At 35.4% G+C, this 21350-nt stretch overlaps 2 protein-coding genes across 9 annotated transcripts; one reads left to right on the top strand and one right to left on the bottom strand.

The window, feature by feature from the left end:
• Nucleotides 1-2591: 2591 nt before the first annotated feature.
• Nucleotides 2592-21255, bottom strand: LOC140825970 (probable flavin-containing monooxygenase 1). Of its 3 annotated transcripts, none has more exons than XM_073188040.1 (5): nt 20731-21251; nt 4239-4476; nt 3991-4166; nt 3540-3898; nt 2592-3051 (listed from the first exon to the last, which is right to left on the bottom strand). In XM_073188040.1, the coding sequence occupies exons 1-5, from the start codon at nt 21166-21168 to the stop codon at nt 2694-2696; spliced, it is 1569 nt and encodes a 522-aa protein (XP_073044141.1). In that variant the 5' UTR covers nt 21169-21251; the 3' UTR covers nt 2592-2693. The 3 variants fall into 3 exon arrangements, with proteins under 3 accessions (XP_073044141.1, XP_073044142.1, XP_073044140.1); XM_073188041.1 differs by lacking the exon at nt 2592-3051 and adding an exon at nt 3091-3268 and having other exon boundaries at nt 20731-21255; XM_073188039.1 differs by lacking the exons at nt 2592-3051; nt 3540-3898; nt 3991-4166; nt 4239-4476 and adding exons at nt 18738-19197; nt 19686-20044; nt 20137-20312; nt 20385-20622 and having other exon boundaries at nt 20731-21249.
• On the top strand, nt 6672-16426 carry LOC140825968 (uncharacterized). 6 transcript variants are annotated; one of them, XM_073188038.1, is made up of 10 exons: nt 13144-13243; nt 13948-14016; nt 14107-14227; nt 14623-14706; nt 14827-14929; nt 15189-15297; nt 15383-15437; nt 15535-15650; nt 15733-15911; nt 15987-16426. In XM_073188038.1, exons 1-10 carry the CDS (start codon nt 13203-13205, stop codon nt 16331-16333), a joined length of 1224 nt encoding a protein of 407 aa, XP_073044139.1. In that variant the 5' UTR covers nt 13144-13202; the 3' UTR covers nt 16334-16426. The 6 variants fall into 6 exon arrangements, with proteins under 6 accessions (XP_073044133.1, XP_073044134.1, XP_073044137.1 ...); XM_073188032.1 differs by lacking the exons at nt 13144-13243; nt 13948-14016; nt 14107-14227; ... (3 more) ...; nt 15733-15911; nt 15987-16426 and adding an exon at nt 6672-8009 and having other exon boundaries at nt 15383-15476; XM_073188034.1 differs by lacking the exons at nt 13144-13243; nt 13948-14016; nt 14107-14227; ... (5 more) ...; nt 15733-15911; nt 15987-16426 and adding exons at nt 6675-8009; nt 10007-10055; nt 10145-10618.
• Nucleotides 21256-21350: the final 95 nt, after the last annotated feature.

Raw genomic sequence — 21350 nt, 5'->3', positions numbered from 1 at the left:
TTTCTTTATTTAAGTTTTCTTGCCAAGGGATTCTTTCAGATCCGTCTGTGCATATGAATCTCGCGATGTTGTCCGAGCTTGTGTTATTCCTTCATCCTGTGTTGTGTTGTATTCCAATCTCTTTTTTTTTTTTTGGGTGGTGTTATGCATACGTTTATTTGTTTTATTCTTCTCTTTTCTTGCAATTTTGAATCCTAGTGCATCTTCTCACATGTGTTGCCTCCTCTTTTGGTGTCCCCCTTTTTTTTATTGTATTGCCAAGAAGTTAGAGTTTGAACATCATACTGTATCGGTCGTTTGCCTTTCATTGCTTGTTCGAAGTTTTTCTAAACTTTTATATCATATACGGTTATTTTAGCTTTTATTTATTTTTAGTGGAGTTCAAATTAAATCATGTACATTGCGTTTGTTGTTCAAAAGATAAAATGTTTAGATATAGAGACTGATTTGATTTATTATCTGTTGCAAATGATTTTTCAAAATGTTTTCTTTCAATTATTAAATATTGACAAAAACTTGTGTGAGACGGTCTCACGGGTCGTATTTGTGAGACAGATCTCTTATTTGGGTCATCCATGAAAAAGTATTACTTTTTATGCTAAGATTATTACTTTTTATTGTGAATATGTGTAAGGTTGACCTGTCTCATAGATTAAGATCCGTGAGACGATCTCACATGAGACCAACTCTTAAATATTTACAACTCCACAACTAGTCAAAGAGTAAGAAAGAGCTCCGAGAATTAAAAACTTGATGTCACGATTGGATTGAAAGAGTTCCCATTGTTTATAAAAATTATTTTAGAAATACATCATTTTTAAAATTTATTTTCAATTTTGGCTATTAGGGTGAGCATAAAAATCGAGTAAACTGAATTTACCAATCAAATGGAATTATTTCAAAAATTCGATTAATTCGAAATTTTTTAAGGATTTTAATTGTGTCTGGCATTTGGATTTTTTTTCTTTCATAAAGTACTGAAATTTCTCTTTTTTTTTTTTTTGCCCAATAAGAAAAAAAGCATTGAATGGATCTCTTTTCATTCTCTTGCCAAGTTGCTGTCTATGCATTGTGTTTATCTACGAATTTTTTTATTTCTTATTTTTTTCCTACATATTCGGTTAATCAAATAACCGATTTTAATTCAATCATCACTTTGATTGGAAAAAGTTCGAATAATTAGGTTTTAAACTAATTAATTCGTAACCTAATACTCCTCCTTAGTTGTCATAGAATAGTAAGATATTAAATTTTGATATATAACTATGTATTTTATCTATTATTTTTCACACACAACATATCCACTTTAAATGATGTTTAGAAATTCATCTTCAAAAAGAATAATATAAAATCGGGGCTGAATCAAATCTGTTTTACTATATAGAAATGACCCCTTTAAAAAATCAAATTTTTGGTGAAATTATTTTAATATTTCAGATTTGCCCTTTTCATTTCATTCCAAAATTGCTAATATAATCCTTATTTTTATTTAATTTACAATTTGTTTGGTGCAGATTCTATATACACAGAAGTGTTGAGTGTGGATTGATGGGATAAGATGATAAATTATATTTTTATTAGTTAATAAATATAATATAATATAGTAAAAATAAATAAATATGTGGAGTATAATATTTTACTTTTACGTACAATAATTGATGGATAAATAATTAATAATTTAAAACCGAAAACCCTAATATCGGCTGGTTATATTGCGAATATGGGCTTAATTTATAACGCTGGAAAGAACCATAATATCTCCACCAGCGGGTTACCGATTTCGGAGTCTAATGCACCTTCAATGTTTGATCGACCCTGAGAATTTACGAAATTCTCAGAAATTTGAACCAGAAAAAATGTGGTCACACGAAAACACTCATTGCGCGTTTGATAGGTGCCTTGAAGCTTGAAAGTGCAGTAATACTGGGGCTTCATAAAAAGAAATTTATCAACAATATCAATTTATGTTACCATGAATAATCAATCAATCCGAACCTTGAACACAAAAAGGAAATATCATAAATAAAAAGAAAAATAAGATGGGCCATATCGACTGGCTATATGGCGAATATGGGCTTAATTTATAACGCCGGAAAAAATCCTAATATCTCTACTAGCGCGGGTTACCGATTTCGGAGTCTGATGCACCTTCAATGTTTGATCGACCCGAAGAATTTACGAAATTCTTTCAAATTGGAACCAGAGAAAATGTGGTCACACGAAAAGATGTGGCCTTTGGGGGGTTTCGAGTGGGCGGAGCTTCCGGAAGATCTGAAAGTCGAGATTTTGTCAACGTGGGGCACACACGTTTTAGAGAAAAAAAAAATAACACCTTATAGAATTTCTGTATCTAAACATTAATGAATAATTGCTAAGAGCTATTATATTCTCTAAAAATGTTTTTGTGTTAGTCAAATATTATTTTAGTATTTAAACTATTGAGGGCGATGAAGTTTAAAGAAAATTCAGTAGTATTTTATTATTTTCATATTTTATTAAAAAAATAAAACAACACACAATCTTTTTAAAATTAACTCAACAAAATAAAAAATATTGTTATTGCTACATAAATAATATATCGTCAATAGTCATGACTAATGATAGTCGTATACTTTGATATTGAATTAACTCGTTTGATCTGCTGTGAAATACAATATCTGATAAAGCAAATATTTTGGGGTGATTGGCGAAATTTACGAATTAAGATATGATCCTTTATAATCTGCAATTCCATAAGGCTCAAACAAATCTTTGAAGAACCCTTTCTTCCTTCTTGGATTGCACCCAATATCTTTGCAGAGTTGATCATTGTACCAAATCTGAGTGCTGGCAATACAAGCTCTTCTGTACATATTGTTGACGGCATACTTCTTCATGTGATTCTCCCACATTTTGACATCGTTTTCCATTTGTTTCACGCTTGGAAATTGAAACTTTTGATCAAGAAAGAATGAGAGCCATTGACATCTCATCTCGAATGTGAAGAGGTTCGAGATCGACTCGGAGTAGCCCACTACTGCTAGTTGAGGGATTCTTGGATGGATCATTTGTCTGCATTAAACCAACATAGTCTAGGAGTCCATAAATCATAAAATGAAATACAATTGTCCCTGCCAAACCATCAGGGAAAGTGAAGCTTCTATTTCGGGGGCATAGGCCTCGTGTTCTTTGACCGAACTAATCCAGAGTTGAGCAGAGACGACCTTATTTATAGTCAGAAGCTTTCCCAGTATATATTTCTTTATTCACGAGAGTGGAACTTGACGTGCTGCTTAAAGGGAATCAAATTCCTCAACACTCGGGGTATTAGTAATACCCATTGATGATTGTAGCTGTACTTGGTGACAGAGTATCAAGTATGTGTAGTGTGTTGAAACAAAGTATTAATGACAAAGAGACTTCAATAATTTCAACAAAAAGAACCCAACCGCTTGAAACGAACACAAAGTTTTCAATTAATGGCTTTGATTAATATATACTTGTCCCAAGAAAGTTATTCAATGAAACTTAGTTCAACAGTCCAAGACAAGCAACATTACCTATACAGAGGAACTGAAGAGGTTGGAGTTCCTGCAATGATGTTAGCGAAATTTGGAGAGGCAAAGATATTCTTGAGCTTTTGATCTCCTCTATAGCCCGTGGCAAAAATCACGATATCCGCTTTCAAGGGATCGACCTCTCCATCGACTAGCAAACCTTCTTTGCAGAAGCTAAAACGATTCGATTTCTTCAAAACGATGCTCCCTTCTTCAACTTCATCAAAGAACTTATCCGGCAGGAAAAATATCGTACAAGAAGATATGTCATCAACGAAACTACACTTGGGTATCATCCCGTATTTTTTCAAGGGAAGTTTCCATCTAAGGTAGCTCTCAACAAACTTCGACAAGCCCCATCGCTACACGGTGAAAAAGCACGAGGACTGGTCATAAATTATGAATATGGAAATCCATTTATCACCAGCACAAGTTTCATTGGTTGAAGGATTACCATAGGTGTAAGTAGAAATGCTAAGATGTTTTGAAAGAGCCCTTCCCCAGGTTTATGAACCATTAGCTCCCAGAATCGGTTGAAAAACAAATAACCGAAGTTAACTCCCCATGGTTCCGCATCAGGAAGCATCCAATGAATGGTTCTCTGGATCACGGTGCACGGTTTCCCGATCCCTGATCACCGAGTATCGATTAAAATTCAATCATTTACGCATTAGATGGACGAAACAGGTCGAATTTTCGTACCATTTTCCTGAGCACATTCGAAGGCAATGTCGACTGCTGATTTCCCAGAACCTATGACCACGATGTTCTTTCCTTTAATGAAATTTGCAGCACTTGCATTGTCCATGGCAGAGTAATCCATCGAGTGGATTACTTTCCCTGAGAACACTTCCGGGCCGTGGCCTTCGGGGAATTCCGGGATGTCCGCTAATCCACTGAATCTTCCAATACACAGTATCACAAACTCAGCCTCATACACCTGCCAAAACAGCTTGTTTAATATCACAAATTCAGAGATTGCTGCACTCATCATTTTAATAAGTTAAATTTTCATGTTTCATATATTCAATCATGCTCTTAAATACAACATAAGATATTGTTATATATATATATATATATATATATATATATATAAACACACACACTTTGTTATGACCATGAGCAGGGGCGGAGCTAGGATTTAAAATTACCTGGGAGCTAAAACACTACTGAATATAAATTCGAAAATCCCATTTACATAATTCTGAATTTTTCCAAAATTCCTACAAAATTCCATAAATTCGCATTTATATTTTCTATAGCATCTAAACATCCAAATAATAAATAATCAACACTAAAAATCGACAATACTCAATATAAAATCTGAAAATTCGAAATAATGCTCAAATAAATTCTAAAAAATTATCAATATCATCAATCGGCTCAAAATAGTAACTACAATAAAAAATTTAATATATATCAATTATCGGAATTAAAAAAAACCAAAATACCCAAATTTTGAAATACTAAAATCTGAAATTACCTTTAAAATTCGAAATCTAACGAAGAACAACAAGAACGAGCGGTAGAAAGTCTAACATTAAGATTTTCTCATATTTTCGGTGAAAACGGCGACCAATGGGCGACGACTAATTTCAAGACGACAAAGAAACTTCAAAAATTTGGTATTAAAAAAAAGCTTATTCTATGGGCTTTCTGAATCTACAATCGATTTTTAAAACTGGCGACCGATTATGAAGTTACGGCAATTTGAAGTAATCAAAATTATGATGATTTGAGATTGAAGAATAGAGAAGTTAAAAGAAGAAAAAAATACAGATTGTGGCTAATCAACAATTTTTTTAAAATAAAACATATTTATTTTTAAAAAAAAAAAATTAGGGGGGGCTGGAGCCCAACCCAGCCCCCTTAGTGCCTACGCCCCTGACCATGAGTGACACTCATTTATTGGATGTGATGAAATTTTTCCAAAATATTCAATAGATTAGTGTCAAAGTGCAGGGAATTATAGACACAAACTATAATTTTATATAAAGCGGCAGATGTTCTATCCTACAATTTTAATTTAAATATTTTCATTTTTTTAATCATGTTTTCGGTCTATTCACCATCATAATTTACAAACTTACAAAATTACAACTTTTTTCAATTTCAATTATTTTGCACTGAAGTATTGACTTGATCAAAATAAAATACAAATACAAATACAAATACAAATTAAAGTACTAAGATGATAAAACCAAAGAAAAAATATGTAAATTACTGTATAAAAAAATGTAATTTTGCTACTTGTGCAAATAGTCAATTGTCAAGTCAAAAAATTCTCAATTAAGGGTGTGTTTGGTTGAGTGGATTAAATATGGATAGATTAATAGTCCAATATTTATCGTTAAAATTTTAAGTTGTTTTAATAATCATTTTGACCCGGTTTAAGATCCAATTTTATTAATCAAATAGTTATCCATAAAATTAGATCTTAAACCGGGTCAAAATTATTATTAAAACAACTTAAAATTTTAACGATAAATATTGGATTATTAATCTATCCATAATTAATCCACTCAACCAAACACACCCTAAATGTGTTATCATTTTAAAGAATCAGGAGAATCTCTTAATAAAAAGTTCTATTAATGAGTGGGTTGAGACCGTCTCACGGATCTTAATCAGTGATACGGGTCAACCCTATCCATATTCACAATAAAAATTAAAAAGTAATACTCTTAGCATAAAAAGTAATACTTTTTCATGGATAACCCAAATAAGAGATCTGTATCACGAAAACGACCCATTAGACCGTCTCGCACAAGTTTTTGTCTCCATTAATATAATTTGAGTCTCATGTTAGACCGTTTCACGAATCATAATCTGTGAGACGGGTCAACCCTACCCATATTCAAATAAAAAGTAATACTCTTAACATAAAAAGTAATACTTTTTCATGAGTGACCCAAATAAGATATTCGTCTCATAAATACGATCCGTGAGACCGTTTCACACAAGTTTTCACCAAAAATAAGACGAAATAATATTTTAAAGAACCATGTGAAAAAACTTATTTATTTATCTATTGTATATAATAGCAAAACATTAACCCCAATCTTGAACACAGTAAGGAAATATCATAAATAAAAGGAAAAATAAAAAAGAGCCATGTCGGCTGGCTATATGGGCTTAATTTATAACGCTGGAAAGAATCCTAACATCTCCACCAACGGGTTACCGATTTCGGAGTTGGACCTTCAATGTTTGATAGAGCCAGAGAATTTACGAAATTCTTGGAAATTTGAACAGAGACAATGTGGTCACACGAAAAGATGTGGCCTTTGGGGGGTTTCGAGTGGGCGGAGCTTCCGGAAGATCTGAAAGTTGAGATTTTGTGTCGGTTGCAGAGCAAGGCTCTTATGAGGCTTAAGTGCGTCTCAAAATCTTGGTACTTTTTGATTTCCTATGCTTGCGCTCCTATGAAGTCTTCTCTTTCCCGTTCTGCCACTTTTTGTGGCTTCTTCTATACCCATAAAATCCTTAGGCTTGGCCAGCATTTTCTTGATTTTTTGCCCGCAGAAGAGTATTCCGGTGAATTCTACCCCCGATATCTACCTGAATTTCCCGGACTTTTGAAATCTCGTAGAGCGTTTCTGCCTTTTGAGGACACGCCATCGGCCATTCAAAGTTACTGCAACGGGCTTTTTCTTTTGGTCCGCTCCGGCTCAAATCCCACCGAGTATATTGTCTGCAATCCAACCACCTGTGAGTACATTGAACTCCCCATCAACCCCCATCACACAGGTGATGATAATGATCCCCATGTTGCCTCCTTAGCATTTGATCCCAGTGATTCTACTATTTCCTTTAAGGTTGTTCGAAGGGCAGCCGATGTGTCACTCTCACATCCTATAAAGCTGGACCTTTTCACATCCGACTCAGGTAATTGGGCCACCCGTGTTCTAGTTCTTGACCACGTGCTTCATGGGTTCAATTGGATCGATCATTCTGTTTACGTGAATGGGCTTTTGTACGTGATATCTCTGGCCAAGTATCTACTTGGCTTTAATCTCCGTTTCACAACCAAAACAGATATTACTCATCTGGCTATTGAGTTGCCTCATAAAGAAAAATTCGATGATTGTGGATCATTTGGGACATCCAGATGGTGTGTGGTTTATTCCATTAATGACAAGTCTAAAATACTAGTCTGGCGGCTAGAACACGGTGTTCACTGGATTCTCCAGCACATAGTGAGCTTCGATGAGATGGTGTCACAAAACCCGCAACATAAGTGGTTGCGGTGGCTCCACAACATGGGAGAGATTAAAGTTTACAGCTTTCATCCCAAGTCAGAAGTAATATTTGTAGGAACACCTCGCCTAGTGCTCCAATATAGTCCAAATACCAAGCAGCTTAAAATTTTCCGTCAGTTCCGACGCCGACGGGAAATCATGTGTGGTCAATACAAAATGTACCCTTCCTCGTGCTGCCCGGTTATTCTGAATGGTGTTCTCTCTTCATCCAGTAAGTTCTCCTAGTTTCTCCTTTACAACTTTGTGTGAGCCATGACATATTTCTGTATTCATGATTGATGAGGTTTTCTTTTGTTGCAATGGTTCTAAGCCTACGTTTTGTGTGGTATTTCTTGCAAACAGCTACACGATAAATATAACATGTCATAATTGAGTTTGAACAAAAGGACGTGCTGATATTTGTGTCCAACGTAGTTACATCATTTGAAATCCCGGGCCTTTCTAATCAGTGCGATTATGTAAGGCGAAAGATGCATCTCTGTCTTCAAATTAAACGTCTTTACCAAAGCTTTGCAAACCACAGTCTCACTGCTGTCGCTGTCAACGATCACATTGCACACTTTACTTCAAATAGTGCATCGGGCCTGGAATATTTAATGTCATTGAGATTATCTTTCTTCTTCAGGGCTACCAAGAGGAATTGAACAATACATGCTACTTCTTCCCATCCCGTTCAAACATGACACCCTTGTAGATATCTTCACCAAGCTCTTGCTTCTCTAGTCCTTGTCACCACCATCTTCTACATGACTAATATACCTTCTAGGACAACTATTCAATAGATAACCTGGTTGGTTGATATCATTCTTCTAGAGTTATATGTTCATAAGGGTCAGTATTGGCTAGTTGTGGTTGCTGATTTTGACCTTGAGTATTAGGTCGAACACGGGCTGAAGTTTCAGTCCGATTTGACTTTGACTTTGACTTTTGGGTTGAATGGGCATTGTTACCATAATACCATGTGAAATCTATGTTCATTGAAATGGGGTTACTTGAAAACAACTTCATACTTAATATATAGTTTTATGAATATGCTCTGATTATATCAGGCTTAAATCAAAATCGAGGACATTTGTTTATTAGAAGGACGAGACAGATTTAGGCGCATAGACAGTGTTCTAAATGGCGGTCGAGGCGGCCGCCTAGGCACGGTAGGCGGCCCTCGACCGCACCACCTATGCATGAGGCGGGTGTTTTAGGCGGCCCAAGCTATACGACGTTGGGGAGGCGGGTCGAGGCGGCGAGCAGGCGGGGCTAGGCGGGCGAGGCAGTCAAGATTTTTAAGTTGTAGTCAACAATTTTAAAAACTTAGTCAACAATTTTAAAAATCTAGTCAAAGTCAACTAATTTTAAATATTAAACCCTAACACACCTCACTTTCTTTATTTTATTTTTGGTTTTCACTCTCAACTCTCAACTCTCAACTCTCAACCACCACAAACAATCCGCCCGCTGCCGTCGCCGATTTTATTAATTGCACATTATCTAGATGATATTATATTTTGTGCTTAAACATTATTTAATTGCACATTTTACGTAAAAATGATTATATTACATGATTATCAATAAAAAAATTACTTAAAAAATTCAACCGCCTAGGCGGCCGAGGCGGTAGGCGGTCACCGACCGCCCCGCCACCGCCTCCCACCATTTACAACCTTGCGCATAGATATCATAGAGGCTAAGCAGAAGGCAAGGCAAGGCAATCAGATAGTTCGAACCTAAATATGTGAAAACATTTCATTAAAATGCAATCCAGCGTGCACTTACAAAATATTATGCAAAAACAAGTTGTCATTAATTTATAAATTAAAATAAATCGCTGTCACCTTGCAGTTCTTTTTGGATTCTGTGTGCCAACACTTATTGCGCATTTGATAGGTGCCTTGAAGGTTGAAAGTGCACTAATACTGGGGTTTCATGGTTAAGGTTGGGGTTTCATGGTTAATGTGTTGCACTACATCTAGGGATTGCGGTTTGACTTGTGTGGAGGCGCAAGTACTTGGCCTCGCTAAGACTTGAGGCTGGAATCTGGTCTTGCTTTTTAATAACTATGATTTGGGTTTGAGAAAGTGGCATGTGTTTTTACAAGGACATCTCGGTTTGTTCTCGTTAAGATTTTATCCATGGGTCAGCATCTTCCTGCAATTTGTTCAAAATTTTAAAATCTCACTTTGCATCTGTATCAGAAAGAATTTTATTGTGTAGGTAACGGGGCTCGTTCATCTCGTTTCCAAGCGTTCAAGTTTCGTAATAGGTATGTGTGCCTGCAGCTATGACTTTTGTTTTACATTTTGACTGTTGATTGTATCTCATGGCATATGCCGTTTGCGTATATATTCTCAGGCTCTTACCATGATGAAAAGCATGAGATTGCGAATGTGCTGGAAGATGCAAGGTTGAGGATAACACAACGGAGAAAGATCAGTAGTGTCAAGGATTTCATTTAGTTATTGTCTAGTTTTGTTTAAGTTTATCACCTGTTGTCACAATTATGCTATTTATTTTGTGCAATTTTTTTGCTTATCTTATTTGGGCTTAATCTTTTGGTTCAAATTATATTAGACTTTGAATGTATTGAAGGATTGGATTTGTGGGAGGATTTCAAATAAAAGATTTGAAATGCATGGATTTCAAATGACCAAGTTAGACAGTGGACTAAAAAATACTAATCCTATGAGGCAATTAGGATGCCGAGAGTTCTTATGTAAATATGATACTAATGAAATACTAGTCTTAAGGTAATTAGGATACTAGAATTATGTTAATTGAATACTAATAAAAGATCAATGCTAATGCACTTGAACAACTAAAACTTTCAAGAAAATAATAAATAGAACGCTAAAACATTAATGTTTTGCTGCATCAATCTCCTCATCTTGAAGAAGACTTGTCCTCGAGTTGCAATGGTGAAAAGAAATTGGAGATGTTCAAGTAACTTGGAAGATCAATTTTATAGGCAGTGTCACCCTTCTTCTCGAGAATTTGGTAAGAACTAATTTTCTTGTCTTTGAGATTACTGCAAGTACCGAATGGAAGTCTGTTATTGCGTACATGGACGACTGCCAAATCTCCCTCACTAAATTTCTTCTCGTGTCTATACTTGTCTGCTGGTGAGTTGTACCGAGTATTAACCTCGTCGAGATTTTCTTCAAATCATCAGGGATCCGCTGAATATTCTCCACAAATTCCTCTACATCACAGACGAAGGAAGATGCATCAAATCCATTATATGCTCTTGAGCACTAGCCGTCTAGCCCAGAGGCTAAGCGTAAGGCAAGGCGCACAATTCGATAGATAGAATCTAAATACGTTAAACATTTCATTATACGCAGTGGAGTATATACTTGCAAACTATTATGCAAAAACAATTGTCATTAATTTATAAATGAAATTCACTATTATCTTGCATTTCCTTTTGGATCCAAACAGTTAATGTCCGAGGCTTGACTTAGCCTTGCTGAGATTTGAGGCTAGACGCTGTCTTGTGTGTTCAATAATTATGATATGATTTGGGATGCTTGAGAAAGCTGCCCTTACTTAGATTTGATCCATGGGTTAGCATGCACGTGCGATTTGCAGAAAAAAATAGTGAGATTCCCTTCGCATCTTGTCAGAATGAATTTGATTGTGTAGGTACAGGGACTTGTTCATCCTGTTTCCCATTGTTCAAGTTTCATGGTAGGTATGTGTGCCTGCACTATGATGTTCTGTCTATTGATTTTTTCTCGTGGCCCATTCCTTTTGCTTATATATTCTCTGCCGCTGATCACGATGAAGGCTATGATTTTGTGAAGGTGCTGGATGAAGTTGAGGATGAGGATGACGCAAAGGAAAAAGATTAGTAGAGCTTAGGATTTTATAAGTTGTCGTATACTTATCTTTTAAGTTATGATTATGCTATTTATTTTGTATAGGATTTTTTCTTTCTTGAGGAATTTATGTTTGAAACTTGTTAATTTATTGAAAGTTTTGATTCTACATTTTCTCTTTCCCATATTCTATTGTAGAATACCAATAATTAGAAGTCTGCATTAGATGTTTTATAGGGAAAAAAATAATTGATTTGTGAATTCATTTCAAAGACTGGCAGTCACTGTGAAGAGTCCTTTGAGCAATGCAATGCTACCCTTGTACAAACCAGTTGGACTCTGTGGCTACTGCAGAAATTTGTTGGTCTTTTACAGTTTACAAGAGATTGGACTTTCACTGTTAAGATTTTATTGAAATGAAATAAATTTATTTTAACTGTTATATGGAAATCATTGTTGTGTGAATATGCCTTTTGCATTAGAATTTACTTGCAAAGTTGAGCCAAGATCAGCATAATATCAAAGTATTTGGGGACTAGTGGGTGAGTTTTGCAGACTACCAACCACCCACAAACAGCTATCAAAGATTTGTGTGACATGCAGATGTCTTAACTTCAACTCCGGTCCTTGGACTTTCCAAATTCGCTAAGGCATTTATTCTTGAATCTGACGCTTCCAAGGTGCCCAATTCAAGTTCCAGATTGATAGCACGCACCAGAGTAGCAAAAAATTGAGCAAAGGGCATATGCATATGTCCACCAGAACTTCAAATATTTCTATAAGGTATTAGTTTCTTTTGTACGAAGGACGATATTTTTTATCCAGCAAATCACCTTTGAAAATCATGGGCTTTCTTTGGACATGCATGAGGCAATCTATGCCAAACTACCGAGTATTCAACAGAAAGGCCTTGTGGGTTACTCTAACCTACTTAAATGCCCAAGAAAATTTGTGAGGATATCGCTATGATCAAGCCCATTAGAATTCTCAACCGGAGCAGTATTTACGTCAGATTTAACGATTTAAATGAGCCATTTAAAAAAAAAAAATTCAAACAAGCCTGTTAGAATGTGCAGAAAGAAACACCTTAAAATTCCATTTCAACCTTGACGCATCCATAACATTTATTTTTTACTAAATAATAAAAAAATGACAAATTTTTAGATAAATTCAAGAGTAACCTATACAAAAAAATAAAAATCTACAGTACATGCAAGAAATAGCACTATATATTAAAATTGAGAGAAGAAAAAAATAAAAATCTACAGTACATGCAAGAAATAGCACTATATATTAAAATTGAGAGAATATTTTATATCTAGGAAATTAGTGTTTTGTTTAATTTAGTCTAATTACCTAAACGAAAAAATTTAATTCATCCGCAGTATTGTATAAAATAACAATAATTTAAATTATTTCCACTCAGCCCATTGATATATATAGCCCGGCCCACCAATTATGCGCGGGGAACACTTCTCCTTCTCCGTTACTATCGTACACTGAGCAGTTTACACTCCACAGTACTGTGCTCATTCCACGCTTTTCCCAGCTTCGTCTACTCTCCCTCTCCTTCGTACAGCAGAATTTTGGACATGGAAAGATACAGCACGTTAATCCATGGTTTAAACTCGATGTAAGCACGTTTACTCGTGAAATTATTTTAAATTTTGTCGTTTGATTTCTCACATTGTCAGGATAGGAACTTTTTTTTATCGCTAAATATTGTTCTTATCATTTAATTTCTGCTGGTATTTCAGATAAATTTTTGACTCTATATTTTTCGCATGATGTACGTGACTAGTTCAAAGGTTGATTTTGCATGTTCTCAGTTAGTTGTTTTGTAAAGTACTCATTATTCATCACTCCGACTAATGTTCAAAAGAGAAAAGTGGATTTATGCATTAAACTATGTTTCATGTTAGTAAACATAATCTCATGATTCAACCAGAATCTGTGGCGTGTGGATTAATTAATGGCATTGAGGAGCTCATCGATTATAGCTTAAGGCAAAAACTTGTGTGAGACGGTCTCACGGGTCGTAGTCGTGAGACGGATCTCTTATTTGGGTTATCCACGAAAAAGTATGATTTTTTATGCTAAGAATATTACTTTTATTGTGAATATGGGTAGGGTTGACCCGTCTCACAGATTAAGATCCGTGAGACGGTCTCACATGAGACTCACTCATAGCTTAAATAGGTATTTTTAGGTGTGATTGTTAATGATGTTCCAGGTTGAGTAAGTTATCTTGAATTAATGTATTCCTGGAAGAAAACACACTCCATCATTCAGACACTAATTCCTTGCTTTTGATGTATCTTATTTTGAGTGCTTCAGGATCACAGATTATAGAGATGCTGTGACTGTTCAATTGGGATTCCCGATTGTGATATCTGTGGACCTTGGGTACATGTTCAATTCTTCAATTTTTTTTCAGGACATCGATGGTGTAGAGGACATTCTTCCCAATTTGATTATTTTTTTTTTGTTTCACAGACTTGCAGTGGGGAGTCCTCTCCCATGCTCTCTTTTGGTGACCTGCACTCTTACAAATATTGACCTGCAGCTGGAACCAAGCAATGGAGTTGATGGATTACTTCCATTTCTACATGAAGAGGTCTAGTTTATGCATTACATCACCACTCTCTTTAAGTGTGTGTAGCAATATTAGGATTTTTATTTGGTTAATCCATGGAGGCAGAGATGATATGAATGCATGAAAGGACTTAAGCCAATACCTTAGAACACGAAATCATTTTAGGAGCTATGGATCGAGAAATGTTGCAGTAGCCTACTGTATATTTCCTTTAGAAATCTAATTAATAGGATGGCATAGGGCTTGAGCTAATATCAGCTCATCATTTTTTTCATCTGTGAAACCTCCCCTTCCCCTTCACTTATCTTCTTTCTTCCCTTTGGCATCAATAGTTGCTGTCTATAGTTCAAGTTGTTGCAACTATTTGTGTTGTTTTGTCATACAATTATTCTTGTTAAGTTTATACATCAACGCAGCTGAAAGATGATCTTGAAGAGGGAAAGATAGGCAGAATCTTGGGCATTGTTAAATGTTACTTCACGGATAGTTCTTCCAAAAATGTGAGTTTTTTTGGTTTGTGTATTTAATTCTGTGTACCAAGTTACCAACAATCAATTCATGAGCCAAGCTTTTCCTTTATGATGTCTTTCTAATACACAAAAATGTCTTTATATTTGCAGTCTTATGACGATGAAAGTGGATCTGCTCCGTCGAGCATTAGAAGCCAAGCATTTTCTTTATCTTCATACTTCCAGTCCATGTATGAAGTATTGAACAAAACCGGTAAGTTTTTTGTCTTGGATAGATAAATCCTTTGTTGAAAGTACGGGTTTCAAATGATATTGATGTTAGGTACAATTGAAATCAATCATGATTAAAACAATACTGTATCATAAACCAACAACAAAATGAATTCTAATCATGTCAAATTATATTCTGACGCCTCTTATACAGCTAGCATCACACTTTTTAATATATATGTGTGCCTTCTTGACGTAGTTGCTCAAGACTTCCATTGAATTAATCTTTTTGTTTGTTACAGGAAAAGGCGGATATGGTCGTGTCTTTGAATGTAGACACAAACTCGACGGGATAACGTACGCGGTGAAAAAGATTCCATTTAATGAAGATAATGAAGATCAGGTCATCCAGTAAGTTCTTCTCTTTATTTCCATGTGAAATTTTTAAGCATTGTTGGTTGGCCTTGGATTTTGTTTTGAAATATAAAATGACCAGGGAGGTCAAGATAATGGCGCAATTGCATCATCCAAACATTGTTCGTTACCATCAGGTAATTTGTAATTTTATTAAATAACTCGCTATCCTGACCTATGGCAATTATAAAATATTGATACCTAAAGCTTATTTTTTTATTATTCTTTTTACAGTCTTGGATTGAGGAAGGTTATGACCTATCCAATGCAGATGATGAGTCATATGGGACAGATAGTTCTAATCCACCAACCAAGACACTTTATGTGGCAATGGAGTTTTGCCATGGGGGGTAAAACAAAAATTTATGCTTTCTTATGTAGCAAATAATATTTGTTCGAATCAACCCTGATAAACTGCTAATTGATTTGAAGGACATTGGAAGGCATAATAAAAAACCCACTGGATCTGGGTACGATTTTGAAGTATTTTACGCAGATGGCCAAAGGTTTGGTACACATCCACGAAAAGGGCATAATCAATAGGGACTTGTCTAAGCAAAATGTAATGCTGGACTCAAATGGGAACATCAAAATAGGAGATTTTGGATTTGGTAAGTTTGATTATATAATATTATTTACTCTCTTTTAAGTATTTAAATTTAACTTTTTGCAATTATTTCTATCAGCCATGCTCTTTGATAGGGGAGCAGATGGTAGTTCAATGGCGAGTACATCCGGACCAGTAGGAAATGTATCCTACCGTGCTCCAGAAATGACAAGATCTCCTACGTTTATAAACGATAAGACCGATATCTTCTCTCTCGGATTGATGATGTTTGAGATGGTTCACCACATGCCGACTCAATCCGAACGAGCACATAAATTTGATCAAATAAGAAATGGTTCGTTAGATTGGAGCACTATAAATCTGATGTCCTGTGATTTTATCATCGAGCTACTGGAAATCAATCCATGCAATCGTATTTCCGCGAAAGAAGTTTTGGATTTAGTTGGGGATTTGAAAGAATTTTAATTTTTCATTGATGTAAACATGCTGTTGGATTCTTGTTATGTCCCGTATTCTCTTTTTTTTCTTAACTTTGTGCATTCTTGCTTCGTCCTCTTCATCGTTTTGTATCAATGTTTTGAGAATTGTGATTGTGATTTGTCCTCTTTGAAAATTATCAGAGGTAAAAGGCATCGTGCTCTTTGATTCTTGTATGTTTTCTAGGACTCAAGGATTGTGGTTCATCTAACTTTTCTGTGTTTTGACAATTGCGTTCGTTCTCTTTCAAAATTATCGTGTGTGGTAGACTTCCCTCGACGTTTTCCGGTTTGGGTTGTTGGTGTTGTCCCCTCCTTTGGCAGCTTCTTTTGCCCTGTTTCTTTGTTTACTTTTTTCGTTCGTTTTGTTTTCTTTATTTAAGTTTTCTTGCCAAGGGATTCTTTCAGATCCGTCTGTGCATATGAATCTCGCGATGTTGTCCGAGCTTGTGTTATTCCTTCATCTTGCGTTGTGTTGTATTCCAATCTCTTCTTTTTTTTTGGGTGGTGTTATGCATACGTTTATTTGTTTTATTCTTCTCTTTTCTTGCAATTCTGAATCCTAGTGCATCTTCTCACATGTGTTGCCTCCTCTTTTGGTGTCCCCCTTTTTTTTTATTGTATTGCCAAGAAGTTATAGTTTGAACATCATACTGTATCGGTCGTTAAAATTTATTTTCAATTTTGGCTATTAGGGTGAGCATAAAAATCGAGTAAACTGAATTTACCAATCAAATTGAATTGTTTCAAAATTTCGATTAATTAGAAATTTTTTAAGGATTTTAATTGTGCCTGGCATTTGGCTTTTTTTCTTTCATAAAGTGCTGAAATTTCTCTTTTTTTTTTTTGCCCAATAAGAAAGAAAACATGAATGGATCTCTTTTCATTTTCTTGCCAAGTTGCAGTCTATGCATTGTGTTTATCTACGAATTTTTATTTCTTATTTTTTTCCCTACATATTCGGTTAATCAAATAACCAATTTTAATTCAATCATTTCACTTTGATTGGAAAAAGTTCGGATAATTAGGTTTTAAACTAGGAATATATTAAATTTTAATATATAACTCTGTATTTTATCTATTATTTTTCACACACAACATATCCACTTTAAATGATGTTTAGAAATTCATCTTCAAAAAGAATAATATAAAATCGGGGCTGAATCAAATCTGTTTTACTATATAGAAATGACCCCTTTAAAAAATCAAATTTTTGGTGAAATTATTTTAATATTTCAGATTTGCCCTTTTCATTTCATTCCAAAATTGCTAATATAATCCTTATTTTTATTTAATTTACAATTTGTTTGGTGCAGATTCTATATACACAGAAGTGTTGCGTGTGGATTGATGGGATAAGATGATAAATTATATTTTTATTAATTAATAAATATAATATAATATAGTAAAAATAAATAAATATGTGGAGTATAATATTTTACTTTTACGTACAATAATTGATGGATAAATAATTAATAATTTAAAACCGAAAACCCTAATATCGGCCGGTTATATTGCGAATATGGGCTTAATTTATAACGCTGGAAAGAACCATAATATCTCCACCAGCGGGTTACCGATTTCGGAGTCTAATGCACCTTCAATGTTTGATCGACCCTGAGAATTTACGAAATTCTCAGAAATTTGAACCAGAAAAAATGTGGTCACACGAAAACACTCATTGCGCGTTTGATAGGTGCCTTGAAGCTTGAAAGTGCAGTAATAATGGGGCTTCATAAAAAGAAATTTATCAACAATATCAATTTATGTTACCATGAATAATCAATCAATCCGAACCTTGAACACAAAAAGGAAATATCATAAATAAAAAGAAAAATAAGATGGGCCATATCGACTGGCTATATGGCGAATATGGGCTTAATTTATAACGCCGGAAAAAATCCTAATATCTCTACTAGCGCGGGTTACCGATTTCGGAGTCTGATGCACCTTCAATGTTTGATCGACCCGAAGAATTTACGAAATTCTTTCAAATTGGAACCAGAGAAAATGTGGTCACACGAAAAGATGTGGCCTTTGGGGGGTTTCGAGTGGGCGGAGCTTCCGGAAGATCTGAAAGTCGAGATTTTGTCAACGTGGGGCACACACGTTTTAGAGAAAAAAAAAATAACACCTTATAGAATTTCTGTATCTAAACATTAATGAATAATTGCTAAGAGCTATTATATTCTCTAAAAATGTTTTTGTGTTAGTCAAATATTATTTTAGTATTTAAACTATTGAGGGCGATGAAGTTTAAAGAAAATTCAGTAGTATTTTATTATTTTCATATTTTATTAAAAAAATAAAACAACACACAATCTTTTTAAAATTAACTCAACAAAATAAAAAATATTGTTATTGCTACATAAATAATATATCGTCAATAGTCATGACTAATGATAGTCGTATACTTTGATATTGAATTAACTCGTTTGATCTGCTGTGAAATACAATATCTGATAAAGCAAATATTTTGGGGTGATTGGCGAAATTTACGAATTAAGATATGATCCTTTATAATCTGCAATTCCATAAGGCTCAAACAAATCTTTGAAGAACCCTTTCTTCCTTCTTGGATTGCACCCAATATCTTTGCAGAGTTGATCATTGTACCAAATCTGAGTGCTGGCAATACAAGCTCTTCTGTACATATTGTTGACGGCATACTTCTTCATGTGATTCTCCCACATTTTGACATCGTTTTCCATTTGTTTCACGCTTGGAAATTGAAACTTTTGATCAAGAAAGAATGAGAGCCATTGACATCTCATCTCGAATGTGAAGAGGTTCGAGATCGACTCGGAGTAGCCCACTACTGCTAGTTGAGGGATTCTTGGATGGATCATTTGTCTGCATTAAACCAACATAGTCTAGGAGTCCATAAATCATAAAATGAAATACAATTGTCCCTGCCAAACCATCAGGGAAAGTGAAGCTTCTATTTCGGGGGCATAGGCCTCGTGTTCTTTGACCGAACTAATCCAGAGTTGAGCAGAGACGACCTTATTTATAGTCAGAAGCTTTCCCAGTATATATTTCTTTATTCACGAGAGTGGAACTTGACGTGCTGCTTAAAGGGAATCAAATTCCTCAACACTCGGGGTATTAGTAATACCCATTGATGATTGTAGCTGTACTTGGTGACAGAGTATCAAGTATGTGTAGTGTGTTGAAACAAAGTATTAATGACAAAGAGACTTCAATAATTTCAACAAAAAGAACCCAACCGCTTGAAACGAACACAAAGTTTTCAATTAATGGCTTTGATTAATATATACTTGTCCCAAGAAAGTTATTCAATGAAACTTAGTTCAACAGTCCAAGACAAGCAACATTACCTATACAGAGGAACTGAAGAGGTTGGAGTTCCTGCAATGATGTTAGCGAAATTTGGAGAGGCAAAGATATTCTTGAGCTTTTGATCTCCTCTATAGCCCGTGGCAAAAATCACGATATCCGCTTTCAAGGGATCGACCTCTCCATCGACTAGCAAACCTTCTTTGCAGAAGCTAAAACGATTCGATTTCTTCAAAACGATGCTCCCTTCTTCAACTTCATCAAAGAACTTATCCGGCAGGAAAAATATCGTACAAGAAGATATGTCATCAACGAAACTACACTTGGGTATCATCCCGTATTTTTTCAAGGGAAGTTTCCATCTAAGGTAGCTCTCAACAAACTTCGACAAGCCCCATCGCTACACGGTGAAAAAGCACGAGGACTGGTCATAAATTATGAATATGGAAATCCATTTATCACCAGCACAAGTTTCATTGGTTGAAGGATTACCATAGGTGTAAGTAGAAATGCTAAGATGTTTTGAAAGAGCCCTTCCCCAGGTTTATGAACCATTAGCTCCCAGAATCGGTTGAAAAACAAATAACCGAAGTTAACTCCCCATGGTTCCGCATCAGGAAGCATCCAATGAATGGTTCTCTGGATCACGGTGCACGGTTTCCCGATCCCTGATCACCGAGTATCGATTAAAATTCAATCATTTACGCATTAGATGGACGAAACAGGTCGAATTTTCGTACCATTTTCCTGAGCACATTCGAAGGCAATGTCGACTGCTGATTTCCCAGAACCTATGACCACGATGTTCTTTCCTTTAATGAAATTTGCAGCACTTGCATTGTCCATGGCAGAGTAATCCATCGAGTGGATTACTTTCCCTGAGAACACTTCCGGGCCGTGGCCTTCGGGGAATTCCGGGATGTCTGCTAATCCACTGAATCTTCCAATACACAGTATCACAAACTCAGCCTCATACACCTGCCAAAACAGCTTGTTTAATATCACAAATTCAGCCCGCTGTTTATCACTGATCTTGATTATCTACACTATAATAACATCAAACTGCTCGGAATTCAGAACGATTACCTTCGTCGAATCCTCCTTCGTGTGATGAACTTTCAAGTTCCATTTCCCTTTGGATCCGAAAGCTTTCCCATCTCCACCCCACAATTCGTAAGACTGAATCTCATCTTCACACTCCCCCACGTAGTCAATACTAACCACTTCGCTGTTGAATTTCACATATTGCAACAGATGGAAATGCTGGGCATAAGATTGAATGTACTCCAGAAGCTGGGAGTTGTGGGGGAACATATCTTTGACAGAATCCGGCCATGGAAAATCAGAAAACTGGTAGTACGGTTTCGCAATCTGAAGTTTGGTGGACTCGATGGTTTGCGTCCAGAGCCCACCAACTTGATCTTTCGCTTCAAAAACAATGGGTTTGAAGCCTTTAGATACTGCGCATTTGCAGGCAAGAAGGCCACTGAGTCCTGCTCCGATTATTGCTACCCTTTTCTCCATTGATGAAATCTTGTGAAAAATTTCTTCTTATCGGCTAAGAACTTGATTGGCTTGAGAAATTTCTATAATATATTTCTTGTCTCGTTTATCACTTGTATGCTCATTTGGTTCTTTCAATATAAGATAACGAGAATTCTATTTATTTTTATTCGTATTTTTTTAATGTTCAAAATTTTAAAATT

Source organism: Primulina eburnea, chromosome 3 (genome assembly GCF_022965805.1).
Source record: "Primulina eburnea isolate SZY01 chromosome 3, ASM2296580v1, whole genome shotgun sequence".
Taxonomy (NCBI): domain Eukaryota; kingdom Viridiplantae; phylum Streptophyta; class Magnoliopsida; order Lamiales; family Gesneriaceae; genus Primulina; species Primulina eburnea.
Note: the sequence above shows the minus strand (reverse complement) of the source record. Positions and strands in the feature narration are given on the sequence as shown.

Coding starts and splice junctions, on each gene's coding strand:
- LOC140825968 (XM_073188032.1), top strand. CDS start 6,797: ATGTGGTCACACGAAAAGATGTGGCCTTTGGGGGGTTTCGAGTGGGCG. Junction 8,010..15,188: donor TGGTGTTCTCTCTTCATCCA/GTAAGTTCTCCT, acceptor TGTTTGTTACAG/GAAAAGGCGGATATGGTCGT. Junction 15,298..15,382: donor AATGAAGATCAGGTCATCCA/GTAAGTTCTTCT, acceptor TAAAATGACCAG/GGAGGTCAAGATAATGGCGC.
- LOC140825970 (XM_073188040.1), bottom strand. CDS start 21,168: ATGGAGAAAAGGGTAGCAATAATCGGAGCAGGACTCAGTGGCCTTCTT. Junction 3,899..3,990: donor CATTTCTACTTACACCTATG/GTAATCCTTCAA, acceptor TTCACCGTGTAG/CGATGGGGCTTGTCGAAGTT. Junction 3,052..3,539: donor TCTTCAGTTCCTCTGTATAG/GTAATGTTGCTT, acceptor GGTTTAATGCAG/ACAAATGATCCATCCAAGAA.